Source organism: Muntiacus reevesi, chromosome 9 (genome assembly GCF_963930625.1).
Source record: "Muntiacus reevesi chromosome 9, mMunRee1.1, whole genome shotgun sequence".
Classification (NCBI taxonomy): domain Eukaryota; kingdom Metazoa; phylum Chordata; class Mammalia; order Artiodactyla; family Cervidae; genus Muntiacus; species Muntiacus reevesi.
In genome coordinates, this window is record NC_089257.1 from 43,871,929 (window position 1) to 43,894,752 (window position 22,824).

At 39.1% G+C, this 22,824-nt stretch overlaps 1 protein-coding gene and 1 pseudogene across 1 annotated transcript; both read left to right on the plus strand.

The window, feature by feature from the left end:
* The first annotated feature begins 5,523 nt into the window (after nucleotides 1-5,523).
* LOC136174926 (olfactory receptor 56A3-like) lies at nucleotides 5,524-6,471 on the plus strand. Its single transcript, XM_065945192.1, has one exon. It carries the CDS (start codon nucleotides 5,524-5,526, stop codon nucleotides 6,469-6,471), a length of 948 nt encoding a protein of 315 aa, XP_065801264.1.
* An 11,242-nt stretch (nucleotides 6,472-17,713) lies between these two features.
* On the plus strand, nucleotides 17,714-18,673 carry LOC136175887 (olfactory receptor 56A3-like; annotated as a pseudogene).
* The last annotated feature ends 4,151 nt before the right edge of the window (nucleotides 18,674-22,824 follow it).

Genomic DNA, 22,824 nt, shown 5'->3' on the forward strand with positions numbered 1-22,824 from the left:
TAACAGTCCAGGTGCACATGACTCCCAGTGAGACAACCATGTTTATTAAGATGCTGGGTGAGAACCAGCACTTACTTCAATGTTTGTGTTAGTGAATTGTTTTCAAAAAAAAAAAAAACTAGGAAGCCAAACTTTATAATATTAATAATAGTAATAATAATAACCATGTAATAACAGTCAAATGTTCCTAACAGGCTCACACTTACTCCTCACAGCAAATATACAAATTAGGAATAAGAGACAGATAATTTAAGCATCTTGTCAAGTGGCAAAGCCAAGAGGTGAATTTTGTTCTATTAGTATCTAAACTCTAGCCTAGGACACTTGGTCACAGGAATGGGGAATAGTTAGAAAAATTGAATAATAGAAGATCAATCATACTTTTGACCTTCCAGGCAGTAATGCAGTAGTTACAAAGTAAGCAATTAGCTATAAGCTGTTTTCTTGAAATTTTACATCAAAAGTATCACAAGAATAGGGCTTCTTGAAAACTTCAATCAAGTAGAACTACTGGTTCTACCTGAAAAGATTAGGGAGTGGATCTGTGTGTTTTACAGTTACTATAAGCTGTCAGCATAGAAGTGAACGAGATTGAATTTACACACAAGGCATATGTTTTATCAAGGAAAATCAGAACTTGATACTCACTGGTATCAAAGCTTATAGCCTTCAACCTTCTTGCTCTTCTGCTGCTGCTAAGTCGCGTCAGCCATGTCCGACTCTGTGCAACCCCACAGATGGCAGCCCACCAGGCTCCCCTGTCTTGGATTCTCCAGGCAAGAACACTGGAGTGGGTTGCCATTTCCTTCTCCAATGCATGAAAGTGAAAAGTGAAAGTGAAGCCTAGATTTAATCATGTTTTTATTTCTTAAGTATTGCATTTTCCCTAGTGCTGGGGTCCTTTAATGGACCGGAACCTGGTGGTCCTGAGTTGACGATAAGAAAGTGAAAGAAGGAAAGAGGCTAACATTCCCTGGGTTATGCAGAAAACCAATAAAACCCTTGGACAGGGCTTGTACCGCTCACATAGGTGCAGGGCGCCCTCTCAAGAAGTCTTGAGAGGTCTCGAAAGTCCGGGCAGGAAAAAGCTTGGCAGGCTTCCGCGCTCCAGGAGAGACAGAAAGAGAGAGAGAGAGACACGGGGACCCAAGTCTCTGGTGGAACAGGATGCTTTGTTGAACTCTGTGTGAGTATATATACATACCATATTACAAGGTAGCTTCTTCAGATAAAGATCAGGAGACCAGAATTTACAAGTTACCTAGGAAACAAGGAGCAATAGAGGTCATAAAGCCAAAAGGCAATCCATATCAAAAGAGGGCCGTAAATAATCCCTTTCACCAAATGGAAAAGCTAATGAAGGAAATCCTACGCAAGCATCCCATCTCTTTGGTCTCAGTCCTGGGAGCTGCTTGCCGCTCTGCTCACTCCTGTCAGTAACTGTTAAGGAACAGAGGGCTCAAGAGAGACAGGAAACAGCACGCAGGAATCCTACTGTTAAGCATTCCCTGACACCCTAGCAGCTGAGCTGGTAAAGAATCTGCCCGCAATGCAGGAGCCTTGGGTTCAATTCCTGGGTTGGGAAGATATCTTGAAGGAGGGCATGGCAACTCACTCCAGTATTCTGGAGAATCCCCATGGACAGAGGAGTCTGGCAGGCTGCAGTCCATGGGGTCACAAAGAGTCAAACACAACTAAGCATATTACACATTGCATTTTACCCATTTAACTGGTCCAGCAATTGATTGTGAGACTCCTTTGGGGCAATATCGACTCTCCTTAGGGAAAACAGATTTTGAAGAACTGATAGGAGGTCTTTCTCCCAGTGGGATAAAAAGATATTGGACTCTTGAGTCTTTGGTCCCTGAAGGGGCAGCAAGGCAGTCTTTCCCTGGGGAAGTAGCAACTCAAGCATAAACTCTCCGTTCTGAAAGCCAGAGTGTAGAAGAGCCAGACAGAGACAGAACTCTCCCTCCCTGGCAGAGATCACTGTCTCCATCCAGTAAGTCTGGCTCCAGCAGAAAATCAAGGCACCAAGTCACCACTGTGATAGTGGACCCCTTGCTAGAGCAGGGACTGCACTGGGAATAAAACTGGGCTTGCAGATGGAAGACCTGCAGGGTTGAAGTTTGAGAATAGGAGTTGAAGGGATGTGAGAGCAAAAAATGGCATAGGGCCAGATGAAGATGAGCATGCCAAAGTTGGGTCCAGATTCTGTGCATGCTGGGGAAACGTTTGGTCCATGTGGGAGTTCATGAATCTGCAGCAGAATATCATATTGAAGAGATCTTGAACATCTTTCATTGAACTCTTCTGGGAACATGAGGAACAACACAGATTTAGAAGAGAAAGAAGATTCCCTATCAAACTCCTTTGGTTATCATTACTTAGAAATTTTCCCTAGTTTACCCTTTATTGCCATTCCCATTTCATAAAAGTATCTGATCCACTTTCTGCTCTCTCCTTTATTTATCAGACTCTCTTTGTCTTCTCTCTTCTCAATCCAATCTATTCTGTTGTAATTTCAGAATTCTCTTTTTGCATCTTCTCTCCACCATCTATTTTCTGAGCACATATGCTTGTGCCCTCCCCACTTCTGCTCTTCCTCTTCCATTCATTTGGCCAAGTCACTCCACCATGTGCAACTTCCTCCAGACCAACAAAGATCCCCAGGGAAAGCAAGCTTAGAGCACCATGTCCACTCAATGCTTTTCTCACTCCTATCATTATTATTTGTCTCTCCTTATCTCCCTTTCTTGTCTCCAGATCTTGTTGAACAATATTGACAACAGACCAATACTTTTCCAAGATTAATACTAATTCCAAGTCATCATGTATGTACTTTAATTTAGTAAATGATATAATATGCTTAAAATTAATTCCAAAATTGTCTGAGTTGCTACTAGTGTTTTCTGTTATCAGCAAAAGAAGAATTGAAAGATCACTTAATCTCATATACATATTAAGTGGGAAGGCCATGCCTGGCAGACACTTGTTGGACAGGACCTTTTGTCTGGGGAAGCAGAGGACCAGGAGGAGTGAAGACAGGAACCCCGGGAGAAGATGTTCGTCCTTCTTCCTCTGAGAGCCAGCCCTGGTCACTAACAGGGACTCTGTGATGAGGAGAGTCTAGGAGGAGACAGTTGAGGAGGACTGGAACTGCATTTGAAGACTAGAATTAATAGCTGGAAGCAAAATCACTATGCGAACCACTAAAAAACAAAGTATGCTTCTATCTTTATGAAAATATTGTTCTGTTCCAGGTTCACAGTTTGGTTAAATGTTCCTTTCCCTTGCCACCCTGCCCCTACTCCAAAGCAATTTCTCCTCTATCATTTCTAGTTTCAAAACTGTTAATTTTATCACAGGTGAATTTTTTTAAACAATATTGAGGAGGTAAGTACATTATCACATAATTATTCATTAGGACCAAGGGTAACCTAGAAATTATTAAAATCTAACACATTGGACTAAGATTAGGCAAGAGTAGGTTTAGCCTAATACTGTGAGAATGATTAAGATTTTGAGAATCAGTTTCCTTGTTTGCAATGTGGTGATAGTAAAGTATATCTCACAGGAGGGTGAATGATTCAATGAGACAAAACCCTAGATATTTGATCACAGTTCCCAGTAGTGGTATGAGCTTAAAAACTAAATAATATGTGGTTTTATGTTAGTGAGCCTAGTGAGAAATGAAGAGGGATGTTCTTGAATTCCTGGTATAAAGTTTCTAAACCCACAAGATAACACTTTAACAGAGACATCTATCTGTGTTGACAGATTTAAATGCAATGAGCTAAACTATTTCAAATGGCCATTGAGTTGAATCTCATAATTTTTTAAACTATTCATCTATGAGACATTTAAATTCTTTCCCAATGTTTCCTTATAAACATTGCTTTAAGAAATATATTCATACATATTGCTTTTCTACATGCTGAACTCTTTTGGTGTTAAAAAAAAAAAAAAGGCTGGAATAAAGCAAATTAAATTTTTAAAAATAAAAAATTAATACAATGGGCTACATGATTTGAAGGATCCTAGAAAGAACAGACCTGTACATTTAGCCCAGCTACAGTCTTCTCTGCACTCTCAGTCACAATTCAGAAGGAGAATCTTAGAATCTTTATCACTAATGTAAAAGAGGATACCTTTTTTCACAATTTTTTCCTCCAGCCTATTCCCCATGTATGTTAGTCAGCCCTCCCCTATACAGTCATAATAGTTTATGCAAGACTCTGTCATTGCTTATAGCACTGTTTTCTTGTATTATCCATTGTCCTTAGAATGGCTTTTGTTTTCCCTCTTTCAAACTTAAGGACATTTCCTAATTAAGTTTTGTGACACTAGTCCTTAACAGCATGATGAGGGAATGTTTAAATAACAAGAAAACAATATCAACATTGAACAAGTGCCTAGAAGTGTATGGGGATGGGGCAGGGAGGATGGGGACTTGTATGTAGATTACTATATTGAAGGTGGAAAGAGGAAATCCAAAGGAGATGGAAGGGTTTTAAAGGTGGACATCATCACCCTCACATTATTGCAGTCAGAAGAATCACTTTTCATCAGTCCAGCATTGGGGCTTCACTGGTGACTCAGCAGTAAAGTACCCGAGTAAAGACTTGGATTCAGTATCTGGGTCTGGAAGATCTCCTGGAGAAAGGAATGGCAACCCACTCCAGTATTCCTGACTGGTAAATCCTATGGACAGAGGGTCCTGGCAGGCTACAGTCACTGGGTTTGGAAAGACTTGGAGATGGCTTGGAGATTAAACAACAACAGCAACAATCAGTCCAGCATAGCTTGGAGGAATTACTCAATCTCATGTTAAGACTGTTTCTTCAATAAGTTAGGAATTCTACTGATGGGAAGGTTAAGAAATAGAAAAAAAGCAATTTTAGGAAGAATCCATAAGAAACAAATTAAAATTATTTTTAAGGGAGAATCCAGTTAACTAACTCTATTTTTGCAGTATAATATTTTTAAATATATAAATCAAAATAAAAGTGGCTGAAGGTCAGATGGGGGTGGATGGAAGTTTATGCCTATTTATGTGAGTCCCTAATTTATGACAGTCTCTGCTATTTCTTTGTATGCATTGTCATAGTTAAACTGTGGGTGTGACACATTCTGTATGGTCTTTTAAAAAACAGGAAGAAACTTGCAGGTACAAACTTGAACAATAATTTGTGACAAAATATAATAGTTTTCCATGTAATTTTCTATGTCTTTTAGTTTCTGTAAAGACGTAATTAATTAAAAAATAACCTTGAACAAATCAAACATTCATAAACAAATCATATAACTTCATCCCCTTACATTCTCTAAAGTAATAGGAATAATCAAGTAGAACATCAAAAAGGATAACAGATAAATTCTCCTGATTCAAGATAGCCTGCTAGGATCCACAAATCACTAGGTAAAGCAAGTTCTATCTTCATATACCTCAAATAAATAGCTAATTTTTAATCTTAATTTTACAGATCACTAAAAGAAAGCAATAGAAATAAATGACAAAACATGACAATACACCAGAATGGCAATATCTCCACTGAGGCTTCAGATTTCCTCCTCAATTGTTTTGCTAGGTCCCCAAGCTGGCAACTCTGGCTGTCCCTGCCCCTCAGTCTCCTCTTCCTCCTGGCCATGGGGGCCAATGCCACCCTCCTCATCACCATCCGGCTGGAGGCCTCTCTACATGAGCCCATGTACTACCTGCTCAGTCTGCTCTCCCTGCTGGACATGGTGCTCTGCCTCACTGTCATCCCCAAGGTCCTGGCCATTTTCTGGTTTGACCTCAGGTCCATCAGCTTCTTTGCCTGCTTCTTTCAGATGTTCATCATGAATTCCTTCCTTGCCATGGAGTCCTGCACATTCATGGTCATGGCCTATGACCGCTATGTGGCCATCTGCCATCCTCTGAGGTACCCATCCATCATCACTGACCAATTTGTTGTCAAGGCAGTCATTTTTATTTTGGCAAGAAATTCCCTTACTATTCTGCTCATTCCTATTCTCTCAGGACGACTCCATTATTGTGGGAGAAATGTCATTGAGAACTGCATCTGTGCCAATATGTCTGTGTCCAGGCTGTCTTGTGATGATATTACCATCAATCGTCTCTATCAGTTTGCATTTGGCTGGGCACTGCTGGGATCTGACCTCATCCTCATCTTCCTCTCCTACACCCTCATACTAAGGGCTGTGCTGAGACTCAAGTCAGAAGGAGCTGTGGCCAAGGCCCTAAGCACATGTGGCTCCCACTTCATCCTGATCCTCTTCTTCAGCACCATCCTCCTGGTCTTTGTCCTCACTCACGTGGCAAAGAAGAAGGTGTCCCCTGATGTACCAGTGTTGCTCAATGTCCTCCACCATGTCATCCCTGCAGCCCTCAACCCCATTGTCTATGGGGTGCGAACCCAGGAGATCAAGCAAGGAATCCAGAGGTTACTGAAGAAAGGATGGTAATTAAGACAACTAGGTAGGATGGTTTTTAAGTCAGTAATAAATGAGTGGACTGAAGTTCATATCTTTAAATTTTAATCTCAAATTGGATGAGCTGTGTCCCCTTTAATAAAGCTGCAGTTGCATTTAGAGTTTCTCTTTCTCTCACTCCTCATCAGAAATCTCCTTGGTCCTTCTCTTTTTGTCCCACACTTATCTTATTTTGCCCAAAATATTGAGTTTTCTTAGGCAGGTTCTAAAGTGAGAAATTTATGTTCATAAGCATATAACTGTTAACATGACATAACTTTTATATTCTTGAGAATAAAACTGTGGATACTTTGTGAGCTGTGACGTATAATGTGTACTGTGTTCTTATTCTTATCCACAGAAGTAACCATATTGGAGACAAAGACATGAATTTCAGGCCTTAATGTTAGAAGGTTATTGCTAGTCTGTGATTGGGTATTTTCTCTGAATCTTCAACCTCATTACTGGCTTTTCTGTAATTGAGTGTTCTCTCTCAACCTGCAAGCACATTGCTGGCTTCCTTTCTCATTCTGTCTCTTCTCTTTTAGTAGATAAGGTTCTCTTTGCAAAGTGTATTGCAAAAAGGACTTCCCTGTAACTCAAATGATAAAGAATCTGCCTGCAATGCAGGAGACCAGGGTTCAGTCCCTGAATCAGGAAGATTCTCTGGAGAAGGAAATGGCAATCAACTCCAGTATTCTTGCCTGGAGAATTCCATGGACAGAGACACCTGGCAGACTACAGTCCATGGGATTGCAAAGAGACTAAACCAAACCACATTACAAAAGGACAAGATTTATGCCTCTATTGTTCATGTGCATAACAATTATCAGAGTTTTCTTATTTTTCTTATAGGACTTCCATGTAGTTCAAATGGTAAAAAATCTGCCTGCAATGCAGGAGACCAAGGTTCAATCCCTAAGTCAGTAAGATCCTCTGGAGAAGGGAACGGCAATCCACTCCAGTATTCTTGCTTGGAGAATCCCATGGACAGAGGAGTCTGGCAGACTACAGTCCATGGGATTGCAAAGAGTCAGACACGACTGAGTGACTTAACAACTTTCTTATATTAAGAGATGCCTAATTTTTTATCCCCATGAATCTACACTTGACCACTTATCTTTGTGATTCAGAGTGTCACAGTGTAAGGTATGCAAATATAGCTTTGCTAATAAGTTAAAGGTTTATAAGCATTATAATATATGATTCAGTATTAATGATGAAATATAAAACAGATTATGTGATTATTGTTTCCTGTGATTTGGATATCTTCTGAGCACACATCTCCTGTGTCTAGAAATTCTGTTAACTATTAAGCTACAAAAGTAAATAGAATTTTATTATTGCTTTCAGGCGCTCAAAGTTTGATTTGGAGGAATATAAATATTAATTTCAGGAACATATTCTTCTCAAATGAAGAGTTTTTCAATGTTGAACAATTTACTTAGTCTTTTTGACTATTAGTATTTAATGGGTCAGGTCATATAACCTATTTCATAGTGTTGTTATGAAGATTAAAAAAAGAGAGAAGAGCATGCTAGTTAAGTTTTAAAAGTATTCAAGTAATGTTTGTAGCAAACTCCAGGAGACAGTGAAGGGCAGAGAAGCCTGGTGTGCTGCAGTTCATGCTGTCCCATGGTTGGACATGACTTAGCAACTGAACAACAATGCTGGTAGAAGGAGCCATTATTTATGCCGCCTCTTCTTTACCCCTCCTTAACAAATAATAAAACTGAGCCTCTTAGTGTTTTTCTGATGTTATAGAGCAAGTAAGAATCTCCAGTGGAAAGGGTCTAAAAAGGAACAGCTTGCCATTTATACAAGGTATTTCTTTAAAGGGAAACCTCTGTTAGCTTTTTTTTTTTTTTTTAACTCACTGGTCCTTAGCAAGACTGGCTTGACATCTTGCAATTTCCAGATGTCAGGTAATGATATCCAAAAACTCTCAAAATTACTAAATTAACCTTGCTTTTATGAGTGTCAATGATAAATGTTTTTAAATCACATAAACTGCAATTTACGTAAGAAAGAGTCTTAAGTGAAGGACATGATGATTATAAAACAGTTTGGGAAATGCAAGTGGTCATTTGTTTTCCTGGAACTGACTTTGATAGAGTTGTTATTGGCATGAAAAGTGCTCTCACTTCTAACAACCCAACAGGATTAAAAGGAGCCCTTTGTCACTTAAATATTATTAAATTAAGTATATCTTGGTTATCAATCAAATGAAAAGATCTGGACAGATTTGGGAATGTCCAACTTTAAAAGCTACCTGTATGACTTATAAAAATTGACTGGAAGAGGTGGTGCATGAAAGGGTAAAGTCCAAGAGATAGGTGGTAATTCAAAAGTGATGACCCTGCCTTACAGTCAGAAGCACATGTAACTTCTGGTGAGACCACTGTTTATTAAGATGCTATGAGCAAATACAACTACAAAAAAGAAAATAAGCACAAAGCAACAAGTGTAAGTGAAAGTGCTCCAAATTGTAGGCACAAATCTGAAATCTGTGAAAGAGGCTCCAAGGTGAGAAGCAGTAGTTCTTTCAAGTTTTATGTTGACTAATGGCTTTCCAGTACAAAAGATACTAGAGAGCCAAATTTTATAGTAGTAATAATAATGACAGTGTAATAATAGTCAGGTGCTCCTAACATGCTCACATTTATTCCTCACAGCAAGTATGCAAATTAGGAATATGAGACAGATGATTTAAGAAACTTGCCACATGAAAGAGCTGGAAGCTGAATTTTCTTCTATCTAACCTTCAGCCAGGACACTTGGTCACAGGAACAGGAGATAGTTAGAAAAATTCAGTAAGAGAAGATGAACCACCCTTTTGAACAGCCACACACTAATTGCAGTATATTGCTAAATAAGCAATTAGATAAAGAAACTATCTTTTTTACATTAAAAGTGTCACAAGAGTAGGGCTTCTTGAAAACTTCACTCAAGTAGAACTATTGGTCACACACATGAAAAGATTAGAGAGTGGATTTGAGAGTTTTACAGTCACTAGAAACTGTCAACATAGAAGTGCACAGGATTAAATATAAGCACAAGGCATATTTCTATTGAAAGTCAGTTCAGTCACTAAGTTGTGTCTGACTCTTTGCGACCCCATGGACTGCAGCACGCCAGGCTTCCCTGTTCATCACCAACTCACTCCCAGAGCCTACTCAAACTCACGTCCATTGAGTCGGTGATGCCATCCAAACATCTCATCCTCTGTCATCCCCTTCTCCTCCCACCTTCAAACTTTCCTAGCATTAGGGTCTTTTCCAATGAGTCAGTTCTTCACATCAGGTGGCCAAAGTATTGGAGTTTCAGCTGCAGCACCAGTCCTTCCAATGAAAATTCAGGACTGTTTTCCTTTAGGATTGATTGGTTTGATATTGCAGTCCAAGGGACTCTCAAGAGTTGTCTCCAACACCACAGTTCAAAAGCATCAATTCTTCAGTGCTCACCTTTCTTTATAGTCCAACTCTCACATCCATACATGACTACTGGAAAAACTATAGCTTTGACTAGATGGACCATTGTTGGTAAAGTAATCTCTCTGTTTTGTAATATGCTGTCTACGTTGGTCATAGCTTTTCTTCCAAGGAGCAAGCATCTTTTAATTTCAGGGCTGCAATCACCATCTGTAGTAATTTTGGAGCCCCCCAAAATAAAATCTCTCACTGTTTCCAATGTTTCCCTATCTATTTGCCATGAAGTGATGGGACCAGATCCCATGATCTTAGTTTTCTGAATGTTGAGTTTTAAGCCAACTTTTCACTCTCCTCTTTCACTTTCATCAAGAGGCTCTTTAGTTCTTCTTCATTTTCTGTCATAAGGGTGGTGTCATCTACATTTATGAGGTTATTGATATTTCTATTGGCAATCTTGATTCCAGCTTGAGCTTCATCCAGCCTAGCATTTCACACGATGTACCCTGCATATAAGTTAAATAAGCAGGGTGACAATATACAGCCTTAATGTACTCCTTTCCCGATTTGGAACCAGTTCGTTTTTCCATGTTCAGTTCTAGCTGTTGCTTCTTGACCTGCATACAGATTTCCCAGGAGGCAAGTGAGGTGGCCTGGAATTCTCATCTCTTTAAGAATTTTCCACAGTTTGTTGTAATAAACACAAAGGCGTTGGTGTAGTCAATAAAGCAGAAGTAGATGTTTTTCTGGAATTCTCTTGCATTTTTGATGATCCAACGAATGTTGGCAACTTGACCTCTGGTTCCTCTGTCTTTTCTAAAGCCAGATTGAACATATGGAAATTCACAGTTCACTTACTGCTGAAGCCTGGCTTGGAAAATTTTAAGCTTTACTTTGCTAGCATGTGAGATGAGGGCAATTGTGCGGTAGTTTGAATATTCTTTGGAATTGCCCTTATTTGGGATTGGAATGAAAACTGACCTTTTCCAGTCCTGCAGCCACTACTGAGTTTTCCATATTTGCTGGCATATTGAGTGTAGCACTTTCACAGTACCATCTTTTAGGATTTGAAATAGAGAAATTGGAACTCCATCACCTCCACTAGCTTTGTATAGTGATGCTTCCTAAGGCCCACTTAACTTTGCATTCCAGGATGTCTGGCCCTGTGTGAGTGATCACACTCTCATGGTTATCTGTGTCATGAAGATCTTTTTTGTATAGTTTTTCTGTGTATTCTTGCCACCTCTTCTTAATATCTTTTGCTTCTGTTAGGTCCCTACCATTTCTGTCCTTTATTGAACCCATCTTTGCATGAAATGTTCTCTTGGTATCTCTAACTTTCTTGAAGAGACCTCTAGTCTTTCCCATTCTGTTGTTTTCCTCTATTTCTTTGCACTGATCACTGAGGAAGTCTTTCTATCTCTCCTTGCTATTCTTTGGAATTCTGCATTCAAATGGGTATATCTTTCCTTTTCTCCTTTGCTTTTCACTTCCCTTATTTTCACAGCTATTTGTAAGGCCTCATCAGACAGCCATTTTGCTTTTTTGCATTTCTTTTTCTTGGGGATGATCTTGACTCCTGTCTCCTGTACAACGCCATGAACCTCCATCCATAGTTCATCAGGCACTCTGTCTATCAGATTTAGTCCCTTAAATCTATTCCTCACTTCCACTGTATAGTCATAAGGGATATGATTTAGGTCATACCAGAATGGTCTAGTGGTTTTCTCCACTTTCTTCAATTTCAGTCTGAATTTGGCAATAATGAGTTTATCATCCGAGCCACAGTTAGCTCCCAGTCTTGTTTCTGCTGACTGTATAGAGCTTCTCCATCTTTGGCTGCAAATATTATAATCAATCTGATTTCAGTGCTGACAATTTGGTGATGTCCATGTGTAGAGTCTTCTCTTGTGTTGTTGGAAGAGGGTGTTTGCTATGACCAGTGCATTCTCTTGGCAAAACTCTATTAGCCTTTGCCCTGCCAAATTTGCCTATTACTCCAGGTGTTTATTGACTTCTTACTTTTAGATTCCCATCCCCTATGATGAAAAGGACACCTTTTGGGGGGTGTTAGTTCTAGAAAGTCTTGTAGATCTTCATAAAACTGTTCAACTTCAGCTTTTTCAGCATTACTGGTCAGGGCAAAGACTTGGATTACTGTAATATGGAATGGCTTGCCTTGGAAATGAATAGAGATCATTCTGTCATTTTTGAGATCGCATCCAAGTACTGCATTTCAGACTCTTTTGTTGACCATGATGGCTACTCCATTTCTTCTAAGGGATTCCTGGCCACAGTAGTAGATATAAAGATCATCTGAGTTAAATTCACCCATTCCAGTCCATCTTAGTTCGCTGATTCCTGGAATGTCGATGTTCACTCTTGTCATCTCCTGTTGGACCATTTCCAATTAGCCTTGATTCAGGAACATAACATTCCAGGTTCCTATGCAATATTGCTCTTTACAGCATCAAACCCTGCTTCCATCACCAGTCCCATTCACAACCGGGTGTTGTTTTTTCTTTGGCTCCATCCCCTTATTCTTTCTGGAGTTATTTCTCCATATGATCTCCAGTAGCATATTGGGCACCTACCGACCTGGGGAGTTCATCTTTCAATGTCCTATCTTTTTGCCTTTTCATACTGTTCATGGGCATCAGAGGTAAGGAGCAGCGGCTGCACTTTGCTGGAGCAGCCATGAAGAGAGACCCCACGTCCAGGGTAAGAGAAACCCAAGTAAGATGGTAGGCACTGAGAGAGGGGATCAGAGGGTAGACAGACTGAAACTACAATCACAGACAACTAGCTAATCTGATCACAAGGACCACAGCTTTTTCTAACTCAATGAAACTAAGCCATGCTGTGTGGGGCCACCCAAGATGGCTGGGTCATGGTAGAGAGGTCTGACAGAATGTGGTCCACTGGAGAAGGGAGTGGCAAACCATTTCAGTATTCTTGCCTTGAGAACCTCATGAACAGTATGAACAGTTTTAATCACTTAGGAAGGATTTCTTTTCTCTCCTTGCTATTCTTTGGAACTCTGCATTCAAATGGGTATATCTTTCCTTTTCTCCTTTGCTTTTCACTTCTTTTCTCAGCTATTTGGGAGGTCTCCTCAGGCAACCATTTTGCCTTTTTGCATTTCTTTTTCTTGGGGATGGTCTTGATCACTGACTCCTGTACAGTGTCACGAACCTCCATCCATAGTTCTTTAGGCACTCTCTCTATCAGATCTAATCCCTTGAATCTATTTGTCACTTCTGCTGCATAATCATAAGGGATTTGATTTAGACCACACTTGAATGTTCTTTGTTTTTCCCTACTTTCTTTAATATAAGTCTGAATTTTTCAATAAGGAGTTCATGATCTGCACTACAAACAGCTCCCTGTCTTGTTTTTGCTGACTGTATAGACAGAAGATATCTCCATCTTTGGCTGCATAGAATATAATCAATCTGATTTTTATATTGACCATCTAGTTGTGTCCATGTGTGAGTCTTCTCTTGTATTGTTGGAATATACATTTCTGAAAAAGAAAAATACTTTTTGATTAAAAATATATATTTCTGATAAAAATAGATATTTTTATCAATACATTTCTGAAAAATCAGAACTTGATATTCATTGATATCAAAGCTATTTGTCTTGACCCTTCTAGCCCTAGAGTTTTGTGTTCTAAAATTAATCATGCCTTTATTTCCTAAGTATCCCATTTTATCCATTTAACTGGTCCAGGAAAATTAACTCTGAGACTCCAGCTATGTCTTTGGGGCATTATTGACTGCTTAGGGAAAACAGATCTTGTAGAAATGAGAGTAAATCTCTCTCCCAGTGGGATAAGAAGATGCTGGGCTCTTGATTTTCTGAAGGGCCAACAAGGTAGTCTTTCCCTGGGGAAGTAGAAACTCAAGTACAAACTCTCCTTTCTGAAAGCCAGAGTGTAAAAGAGCCAGACAGAGACAGAACTCTCCCTCTCTGACAGAGATCACTGTCTCCATCCAGTAAGTCTGCTCCAGCAGGAAATGAAGGTACCAAGTCACCACTGTGATAGTGGGCCCCTCGCTAAAGCAGGGACTGCACTGGGAATAAAACTGGGTTTGCAGTTGGAAGAACTGTGAGTTTTAGGAAAGGAGTTTGAGGACAGGACTTGAAGGGACCTGAGAAAGAGAAGTGGCATTGAGCCAGATGAAGATGATGATGCCAAAGCTGAGCCCAGAGTCTGTGTGTGCTGGGGAGAGGTTTGGTCCTTGTCGGAGTTCATGAATTTGCACCAGAGTATTATTTTGGAGAGAGCTTTGCAATCTTTGGTTGAACTCTTCTGAGAACATGAGGGAGAATGCAGATTTGAAAGGGAAAAAGCATTTCCTATCACACTCCCTTGATTATCATTACTTAGGAATCTTCAGTAGTTTGCCTTTTACTGCCTTTCTCATTTCATAAAAGTACCTGATCCATTTCTGCTCTCTCCTTTATTTCTCTGATTCCATTTGTCTTCTTTCTTCTCAATTCAACCTATTTTGTTGTAATTTTAGAATTCTCTTTCTGCAGCTTCTCTCCACCTCCCATATTTTTGGGCACATAATATTTCTGTTCTCCCTCACTTCTACTCTCTCTCTCTCCTCCATTCATTTGTATTAGAGTCACTTCACTATGCACAGCTTTCTCCAGACCCACATAGATCCCCAGGGGAAGCAAGCTTAGAGTGCCATTTCCACTCAATGCTCTTCTCGCTCTCATCATTATTATTTATTACTCCTTATCCCTCTTTCTTGCTTCACTCAGGTCCCTTTGAAAAAAATGTGATAACAGACTTAATACTTTTTGAATATTAATGAAAATTCCTATACTTTCTATATACTTTAATTTAGTACCCCAAAATTTATTGATAAAAGTCTCTGCACAGGTCAGAGCCACAGGTGTGGCTCTCTAGACCAAGAACAATAATCTTATGAAACAAATCATTAAGAAGCATCCCTGGCGTAATGGCCTAAGAGATCACAGTTGTTTCTCCAAGGAAGCTGTCTACAGGCTTGTTGGAACAACAAAATGAGCAGTGAAGTCTGATTAACCTATGCAATGTAGCCTAACAATTGGGGAAAACAGGGATGAATGATATGAATACAGAGAGTTAAGGAGGAGAGGCATGAGGGCACTGTAGAGAAGAGATACTCTTCAAAATATAGGCTAAGAAGCTTCGAGTTAATGTGCAACTCGGAAGATGGACTTCTAGTTCTAGGGGCCTGACACTCATGGGTTCTTCTGATCAAAATAGTCATACTCACCATTATGATCATCCTTTCATCTCTGGTGTTAGAAGTTAGACCATGTCATCTAGGTGTCTACCTTTAGTTATATCTTGATATATCTAGGTGTACTTTTTTTTTTAATCCCATTTGATTTAGTGGACCTCTTGGATCTGGTTATTGATATATATCATCATTTCTGAAAGACTCAAAGCCTCTACCCCTTTCTCTCTTTTCTTCAATCTGGATCTTGGATTTTATTTGTTAGACCTTCTTACTCTAGCCTCAATTCCTCTTACACTTTCTTCAGCATTTTCCATCTGTTTTCATTTTGTCCTCATCTTCATTCTAAGTTGATTCTTCTGATTCCCTCTGACAATTTGCTGACTCTCCTTAGCAGTCTCTAATCTGGTGCTAGAGGCATTAATTGAGTTCTCATTTTTGATATTGTGTTTCTCAAATATGTCTGATTATTTTTCAAATAAGCCTTGTTACTTTTTATACCTCTGAACAAAATATTAACCCTGGATTTGATCTTCTTCTTCTTTTTTAACTTTGGCTGCACTGTGTCTTCATTGCGGCTCTTGGGGACTTATCCTGTTGTGGAGCATGGACCCCAGAGTTGCAGTGCACAAAGTTTAGAAGGCAGATTCTTAACCACTGGACAGCCAGGGAAGTTCCCAGATTTGGTCTTCTTAATTGGAGTAAGACAATAAGCATAAACTGACTACATCTATCAGAATCCCATGTCCTTACTTTTACTACACTTTTGCATTCTCTATGTATCACTGAAGCTTCACTTTAAAAAGTTTATCCAGCTCTATCTTCTGGGGTTTTGTTGTTAAATTGTGTCTGACTCTTGCAACCCCATGGACTATAGCCCACCAGGTTCCTCTGTCCATGGGATTTTCTAGGCAACAATCCTGATGTGGGTTGCCATTTCCTTCTCCAGCAGATCTTCTGGACCCAGGAATCAAACCCAGGTCTGCTACACTGCAGGCAGATTCCTGCATTGCAGGCAGATTCTTTACCAACTGAGCTACAAGGGAAGCCCCATCTTCTAGTTCACTAATTATGCTTCAAATTGTGGCGTGTATGCTATTAAGCTTATCTCTTAAATTTTTTATTTTAATTATTATATTTTTATTTCTAGGAGGTATAACTGATTCTTCTTTTAAATGTTATTTTTGTTTATATTTTCAAGATTATCTCTCATTTCTTTTTCTAAAAAGTCATTGGAAAAAATGTTTCAATATTCGCATCAAATAATGAATATCTCAAGATTTTGTAGGTCGAATTCTATGATATACTGTTTCTGGGCTTTTATCCTAATCTTTTTTCTTTTCAAATTAATATTTTTACTGCAAAGAATTTCTTCAGACATCTATATTGAAATTCTTTGAGGCCTGAGGTAAAAATTTGTTCCTCAAAAAGGATTTGAATTCGATCCTGTTGTTTTCTGATGCCACTGCTCATAATCCAGAATAACTTTAAATATCTTTCGAGCCAAAGAGCTGGTGTGAATTCAGGATGCAAAGTCACATAGGACAAGCTTGTACATCAGAATTTACAGGGAAAATTTTTCCCAAGTAATAAGATTTGAAGTAGTTTATTTCCTTATAATTTCCCAGTGCAGATGAGAAATGGAGATGAAGGTGGGGATTTATTTCTAGTGCATAACACCATTCAGGATGTAGTGTTGTAAAGTCCTACCATATGGGAGATAACATAATAGATTCCCACACTGCTTGAACCTGGATTTTATCTTCTGTCCCCGAGCTCCATTAAGTAAGAAAATTGGTGCTGATCTTCATGAAATGCCACCTGTGTCCTCCGGTTGAAAGCCAACAACGATGTTTTATTTCAATGTCTGAATTTCACTTGGTCCTTAATCTGACAAATCTTTATTTTCTGTCTGTTCCAGGATCCATTCAAGGCATTTAAATACACGTATGGACACAGGTATTTGTGGGTATAGGTATTGGTAAGGATATGGATGTGGGGGTGAATGATGGGCATTGATGGAGATGTGACTTAGACATAATATTAAAAGTGTTTTTATTAATTTTTATCAGGGAGTTGCGCTATGTACCCAGTCCCTCATACCTCTGCATACTCTTATCTTTTACGCCCTTAAAAATTTGATTGTGGATGCCACCTACACTTTAGAACGCATTTATACACATTTAAAATTTAAACTATAATGTTTTCTCAGCCTTTGATTTTCTTTGATACTTAACTAATTTCTGAACCATTAAACATCAACGGAGCAAACAGACTTGTGTGAGTGCCCTCCAACATTCACACAAGAGACAATGGGAGATGACACATAGATGAAAGAACCATAGGAAACATTTATTTATATATTCAATGAAAATTTATTAGACACTTCTGTGTGTCAAAAATGTGCTAGACACAAGGAATGAGAGTGGAAGAGGTGGCCTGTGTCCATATCTTCAAGGATCTTATAGGCTAAATCCACCCTCATGAGAGTCTGTGGGAGAATTAACACCTTCTCTCTTCTTCAGCTCCCTAAAGACATCTTCCTCCCTGAAATCACTGCCAATGCTGCCTTATAGGAACATCTCCTTCTCTACTGAAGTCTCTGAGTTCCTCCTGAACTGTTTTGTCAGGTCCCCCAGCTGGCAGCTCTGGCTGTCCCTGCCCCTCAGTCTCCTCTTCCTCCTGGCCATGGGGGCCAACGCCACCCTCCTGATCACCATCCGGCTGGAGGCCTCTCTGCATGAGCCCATGTACTACCTGCTCAGCCTGCTCTCCCTGCTGGACATGGTGCTCTGCCTCACTGTCATCCCCAGGGTCCTGGCCATCTTCTGGTTTGATCTCAGGCCCATCAGCTTCTCTGCCTGCTTCCTCCAGATGTTCGTCATGAATAGCTTCCTGCCCATGGAATCATGCACCTTCTTAGTCATGGCCTATGACCGCTATGTGGCCATCTGCAAGCCTCTGCACTACCCATCTATCATCACGGACCAATTTGTGGCAAGAGCTCTTGTCTTCATCTTGGCCCGAAACACATTTCTTACTGCACCTATTCCCATCCTCTCTGCGCGGCTCCATTATTGTGGAAAAAATATAATTGAAAACTGTATCTGTGCCAACCTCTCCGTGTCCAAGCTCTCTTGTGGTAACTTCACCCTTAGCAAAATCTACCAATTAATTTTAGCCTGGACTCTGCTGGGCTCTGACCTCATTCTCATCTTCCTCTCCTATATCTTCATCCTCCAAGCTGTCCTTTGACTCCATACAAAAGGAGCAGCTGCTAAAACTCTGAGCACCTGTGGCTCTCACTTTATCCTTATCCTCTTCTTCAGTACCATCCTGCTGGTTTTTGTTTTTACCCATTTGGCCAAGAAAAAGGTTTCACCTGATATTCCTGTCTTACTTAATGTCCTCCACCATGTCATTCCTGCAGCTCTCAACCCCATTGTCTATGGTGTTCGAACTCAGGAAATTAAGCAGGGGATTTGGAAATTATTGAGAAAGGGTAGTGACAGCAGAAGGTAATTATGTTCTTGCTGCTCTCCATGAAGAACACTCAAAATCACAACTGAAAAGCAAGGATTGGGTCATAGAAATACAGTTCTAATCTTCTTCCTGTTCTTGCCTATTGATATGAACTGTGTGGTTTCCTCTTACACAGAGTCACATCCTAGTTCTTATCATTCCATGGTATCCTGGCAGACACAAAGGATAAAGATGTATCATCTCTCATCATGCTAGCCAGACCAGGGGTCATGAATTTTGATGAGTCAAACATCAGACCTAATTGTCTGCTTCTAATTATCACCCAAGTAGAACTAGTGGAGATAAAAAAAATCTATGCTCACTTAAAAATGTGTGACCACATTATACAGAGTGAAGTAAGCCAGACAGATAAACACCAATAGAGTATACTAACGCATATATATGGAATTTAGAAAGATGGTAACGATAACCCTATATGCAAGACAGAAAAAGAGACACAGATGTATAGAACAGACTTTTGGACTCTATGGGAGAAGGCGAGGGTGGGATGATCTGAGAGAACAGCATCGAAACATGTATATTATCAAGTGTGAAACAAATCACCACTCCAGGTTGGATGCATGAGACAAGTGCTCAGGGCTGGTGCACTGGGATGACCCAGAGGGATGGGATGGGGAGGAAGGTGGAAGTGGGGTTCAGGATGGGGAACACATGTAAATCCATAGCTCATTCATGTCAATGTATGGCAAAAACCCACACAATACTGTAAAGTAATTAGCCTCCAACTAATAAATAAATAAATAAAATAAGATTAAAAAAAAAAAAATGTGTGGCCAAAGCAAAATAGCTTTTAAAGACTGTGCTTTGACTTTGGAAGAGTAAATATAAAATTAAAAAGCAACTGCTTAAAAGTGTTTAAAATAACTGTTACATTTTAACGTCTTTTCTTAGGCATTCAAAAATATTTATAAAAGTTATTTTATATTCAACATAGTATTAGAAACTAGAAAACTAACTAAAAAAAAATCAGCCTGTTTTTTGAAAGCACATGACCTACTGAAAAACACAAAAATATGTAAAGTTAATTGTACTGCAATGTCACAACAGTTTGATTGAAACACATGATTAAGACACTTTGGTAGCCCAGAAGAGAGAGACATTTATTCTTCTAGATGGAATTCATTCACCTCCCTGAACTCCTCTTTTAATCCACACCATCTAAATTGCCTCCCAAACACTTTCTTAAAAACATAACCTACATCCTGCCTTTGGGATTTCTTACTTTTTCTTGCTCTGTCCACATAGGTCTTTCCCTCTGGTCCATTCAATCTCCTTGACCACAATATTTAAAACAGCATCCAACAAAATTCCCCCCAAACATAAACAATTTTCTAATCCCTTTCTGTTTAGAAGTTATCACTGTTCTGCATAGCATTTATTACTATCTAGTGACCACAAATTTTGCCAATTTATTTGTTTTATGAGCCTACATTCACCAAAATTTATTTTATAAAAGAACTTTCCTTAATTAATCTCAAAAATATACAAGCAACACCTGCAGCTCAATACCAGAAAAACAAATGACCCAATCAAAAAATGGGCCAAAGAACTAAACAGACATTTCTCCAAAGAAGATATACAGATGGCTAACAAACACATGGAAAGATGCTCAACATCACTCATTATCAGAGAAATGCAAATCAAAACCACAATGAGGTACCATCTCACGCCGGTCAGAATGGCTGCTATCCAAAAATCTACAAACAATAAATGCTGGAGAGGGTGTGGAGAAAAGGGAACCCTCTTACATTGTTGGTGGGAATGCAAACTACCACAGCCACTATGGAAAACAGTGTGGAGATTCCTTAAAAAACTGGAAATAGAACTGCCATACGACCCAGTAATCCCACTCCTGGGCATACACACCGAGGAAACCAGAATTGAAAGAGACACGTGTACCTCAATGTTCATCACAGCACTGTTTATAATAGTCAGGACATGGAAGCAACCTAGATGCCCATCAGCAGATGAATAGATAAGGAAGCTGTGGTTCATATACAACATGGAATATTACTCATCCATTAAAAAGAATGCATTTGAATCAGACTGGAGCCTATTATACAGAGTGAAGTAAGTCAGAACAAAAAACACCAACATAGTATACTAACGCATCTATACGGAATTTAGAAAGATGGTAACAATGAGCCTATATGCAAGACAGCAAGAGAGACACAGATGTATAGAACAGTCTTTTGGACTCTGTGAAAGAAGGCATGGGTGGGTTGATTTGAGAGACTAGCACTGAAACATGTATATTATCATATGTGAAACAGATCACCAGCCCAGGTTCAATGCATGAGACAAGTTGCTCAGGTCTGGTGCACTGGGATGAACCTGAGGGATGGGATGGGGAGGGAGGTGAGGGGGGTTTCAGGATGGGGAACATATGCATACCCATGGCTGATTCATGTCAATGTATTGCAAAACCCACTACAATATTGTAAAGTAATTAGCCTCCAATTAAAATAAATAAATTAAAAAAAACAGTTTCTTTAGTCAGAAGAAAATGATGTCAAATGTAAACATGTATCTACACAATTGAACCAAGAGCATCAAAATTTGTTCCTACATGTGTAAATATATTTTTTTATTATATTGATGTATTTTTAAATAATTGTGATTTTAAACAGAAATAATAACAATGGAGTTTTGTAAAATGTATACAAGTAATAGTGCAAATAAGAAAGGGAGAAATGAAAGCATATTATTGTAAGGTTCTTCTGTTACATTCAAAATGATATACTATCAACTGAAGGCAAACTGCCATTAGTTAGAAATGGGTAGGATGTACCTCCATGACTGATTCATGTCAATGTATGACAAAACCCACTACAATATTGTAAAGTAATTAGCCTCCAACTAATAAAAATAAATGAAAAAAAAAAAGAAATGGGTAGGATAATCTCTAAACTAACCCCCAAAATGAAATTGCATTAACTCACTTGGACACAAAAAAGATAGAATAAACTTTTTTGAATGTTCAATTGGGAAGAAGGAGCAGAGAACAAGTTGAAAATGATGGATTTAAGCCCAACCAAACAAAATAGCCCAACCATAGCCATAGTCACATTAATTATAAATAAGCAGACCAAAGATCCAATTAAAATTCAGAGTTTATCAGATTGGATTATAAAAAGAAAGACCCAATTAAATGTTGCTTACATGAAATACACTTCAAATGTAAACACAAATAGGCTATAAGTATAGAAATGGAAATATATTCTATATCAACCCTAATCAAAAGAAAAATTGAATGGTTATATTAATACCCAGAAAACATAGTTTCAAAGTCAAAAACAACAACAGAATACACATCACTTCAAGTGTACACTGAACATTTATGATAGTTAACCATATTCTAGGCCATAAAATGAGTACCATATAATTAAAAGAATTCAGACTGTACAAAGAATGTTCTCCGATCACAATGAAATTAAATTAATACCAATAACAAAGTGATATCTGAAAAAATAACAAAATATATGAAAACTAAACAATGCACTCTTAATTCATGAGAAGAAGAAATCAAAGTGGAAAAAAGAATTGATTTTTAACCAAAAAGTTTAAAATACAACATATCAAAATCTTTGAAATGCCACTAAAGTCATAGTTGGAGATATATACATAGCACTATGCTGCTGCTGCTGCTGCTGCTAAGCCACTTCAGTCGTGTCCGACTCTGTGCGACCCCATAGACGGCAGCCCACCAGGCTCCCCCGTCCCTGGGATTCTCCAGGCAAGAACACTGGAGTGGGTTGCCATTTCCTTCTCCAATTCACGAAAGTGAAAAGTGAAAGTGAAGTCGCTCAATCGTCCCCGACTCTTAGCGACCCCATGGACTGTAGTCTACTAGTCTCCTCCGTCCATGGGATTTTCCAGGCAAGAGTACTGGAGTGGGGTGCCATTGCCTTCTCACTATACATAGCACTAAATGTGTACTTTAGAAATACACAAATATAGAAATTCTATATTTAGAAATTTTGTATTTCTAAAGTACACATTTAGTGCTATGTATAGTGAGAAGGCAATGGCACCCCACTCCAGTACTCTTGCCTGGAAAATCCCATAAAACTGGATACTATAGAATTCCCAGGGGAAAACAGAGCCAGAACACTCTGACATAAATCACA

Coding starts and splice junctions, on each gene's coding strand:
- LOC136174926 (XM_065945192.1), top strand. CDS start 5,524: ATGACAATACACCAGAATGGCAATATCTCCACTGAGGCTTCAGATTTC.